Genomic DNA, 2,621 nt, shown 5'->3' with positions numbered 1-2,621 from the left:
GTAATTATAACACCACTTGTATTCACAAAATTTGAGGAGGTTGGTTAATAAGAATTTAGTACTTCAAAGACTTTCTTGATACGTTAATTCCCTGTGGGATTTGACTCGGGGCATAATACACCGGATTATATTTGCAACGCCTACGTAGTCTTTTAATAGGCTTAGTTGAGCGTGATCAAATTTTGGCGCCGTTTCCGGGGAGTTAACGATATTATCAATTGTTATTGAAAGAAGTACAAAAAAATTCTTAGTGTAGTTAGTTTTCTCTACACCCAATTTTTACATTGAATTTTTTAACGTTTGTTGACTTGGTTGCACATGTGTATGCCTAGAAACTCATCGAGAACTAATGAAGTATTTGAAGCATTTTCAAATCCCGAGAAAGTTTTCAAGGCCTTGAACCGGGCCAACCGGAGAAACATACAACAACAAACAACTGATCCAATCAAAACAGCAATGGGAGATCACGAAGAACACCCAGCTGTATCAATAGCACCAATGGCACCTCTTGTGCCCGAGGCGGTTCTCTATGATTGGGCACAACCCACAGCTGAAAATTTGGCCACCTCAATTTTAGTCCCGCAGATACAAGTTGAATCATTCCAAATCACTAATAACATGATGCATTTGTTGCAAAACAAGGGGCTATTTTTGGGGTTACAAGTCGAAGATCCTCAACATCACTTGAAATTTTTTTTGTCAATCTGCAAGACCCAAAGACAACCCAATGTAACTCCAGAAGCAATCAAGTTGCTATTGTTCCCATTTTCAGTGACCGGAGCTGCCCAGACCTGGTTAAACTCACTCCCCATAAATTCCATAACAACTTGGGAAGAGTTAGTCAGGCAATTCGTGAACAGGTTCCACCTCCCCCCCCCCCCAACAAAACCGCGCAACAGATTGATGACATTTTGAGTTTTAAACAGAGGCCAATGGAAACATTGCATGAAATATGGGAGCGTTTTAAAGGGATGCTGATCATATGTCCACACCATGGCATTCCAGATTTGATGTTGGGACAGCGGTTCTACATAGGATTGTCAGACAGCATGAAGAACATTGTTGATGCTTCAGTGGGTGGAGCATTCTTGAGTAAAACATGGAGAGAAGGTCAAGGTCTGCTTGACAAGATGGCGCAGAATTCAAGATGGATAACCAGAAATGCACCTATCACTCCAGTGGTGCACTCAGTGCCTTCAGATCCATCCAATTCAATGGCTGAAAATATGGCCACTTTATTGACACAAATGAGCATACTCACCAAAAGGGTGGAAGAGTCAGGGAAAAAATAGCAAGTACATATTGTAGATACTACTAATGGGGGCTTGTGCATATCTTGCATTAGTCATCCAATTGGTAATCAGTGGCCTGCAGGACACGATAATTAGCACTACCCTAAAGATATGAACTATGTGTCTAATTATGGAGGCCAGAGACAAGGTGGTCAGAATTGGAGTCAGCAAAGTTAGCAATACAGGTCAGCCCAATCACAGTTCAATAGTGGAAACATGGGAGGTATGAGACCCCCCAACAATATAGCATATTACCCAAGGCCATAGGGATACAGTAATCAGAATCAACAGCAAGGGTATCACCCTCCTCAGTAGCAGTACAGTGGAAGGCAGGAAGATGGGTTTGCTATACTTGAAGCAATGATGCAACAAGTCATTAGGTCTAATGCAAAGATTAGTGAGAGAGTAGATGCACATGACTCGACGATCAAGAATATTGAAATGCAAATGGGCCAAATTTTGATGTCTCTAAACAATCGCCCTCATGGAACACTACCCACAGATACCCAGGTAAATCCAAAAGATCAAGTCCCGAAGAAGTTGATGGCAGTGAGCTTACGTAATGGCAGGGATTTGGATGTAGAGCAAGAAAGAGCTCGAGAAGCCAGGGAAACTAAGACACTTATATCAGTGCCCATAGAGTTGGATGAATCAACGAAACTGACAGAAGTGACAGTCCAACCTGCCCAGGAAGAAGGTAGCATTCAAATTGAGACCGAGAAAGAAGCTGAAATAGCACAGGAACCAGTGGTTGATGTAGCGGCTGATAAAGATCGATCCCAAATGATTGGGAAGAAGAGACCTCCTGCACCCTTCCCTCAGAGGCTAGCTAAGTACCAAAAAGAGGAGCAATACAAGAAGTTCTTGGAAATGCTAAAACAAATCTAGGTAAACATTCCCTTAATTGATGCTTTGAAAGAGATGCCTGGGTATGCAAAAATGATGAAGGACTTAATGTCCCGAAAATTTGATTTCCAAGAATTAGCCACAGTTACTCTCACCCAGACCTGTAGTGCAGTGGTGACTAGACCAATTGCGGAAAAGCTATCTGACCTAGGGAGCTTTACAATCCCATGCACTATTGGTGATTTTGCCTTTGCTAAAGCCCTGTGTGATCTAGGGGCCAGCATTAATCTTATGCCCCTGGCAATTTATAAAAGGCTGGGTATTGGAAGAGATAGACCCACCTCTATGTTGTTGCAGCTGGCTGACAAGACGGTAAAGCGACCCTCTGGTATTCTAGATGATGTGTTGATTCAGGTAGGGAAATTTGTGTTCCCCGCAGATTTTGTAATCTTAGACTGTAAAGTAGATGAAGAATTCCCATAA

The 2,621-nt window shown here is 42.3% G+C and overlaps 1 protein-coding gene and 1 non-coding gene across 2 annotated transcripts; one reads left to right on the top strand and one right to left on the bottom strand.

Moving 5' to 3' along the window:
- Nucleotides 1-893: 893 nt before the first annotated feature.
- On the bottom strand, nucleotides 894-1,000 carry LOC142175037 (small nucleolar RNA R71). Its single transcript, XR_012704227.1, has one exon. It is a non-coding gene; the product is annotated as a small nucleolar RNA R71 (small nucleolar RNA).
- A 1,213-nt stretch (nucleotides 1,001-2,213) lies between these two features.
- LOC107789553 (uncharacterized) lies at nucleotides 2,214-2,621 on the top strand. The gene has a single exon (XM_016611397.2). It carries the CDS (start codon nucleotides 2,214-2,216, stop codon nucleotides 2,619-2,621), a length of 408 nt encoding a protein of 135 aa, XP_016466883.2.

This window comes from Nicotiana tabacum, chromosome 20 (assembly GCF_000715075.1).
Source record: "Nicotiana tabacum cultivar K326 chromosome 20, ASM71507v2, whole genome shotgun sequence".
NCBI classification, from domain to species: domain Eukaryota; kingdom Viridiplantae; phylum Streptophyta; class Magnoliopsida; order Solanales; family Solanaceae; genus Nicotiana; species Nicotiana tabacum.
The sequence above is the reverse complement of the archived record's forward strand: the minus strand, read 5'-3'. Positions and strand labels throughout refer to the sequence as shown.

Excerpts from the sequence above, each read along its gene's own strand:
- LOC107789553 (XM_016611397.2), top strand. The coding sequence starts at position 2,214 with ATGCCTGGGTATGCAAAAATGATGAAGGACTTAATGTCCCGAAAATTT.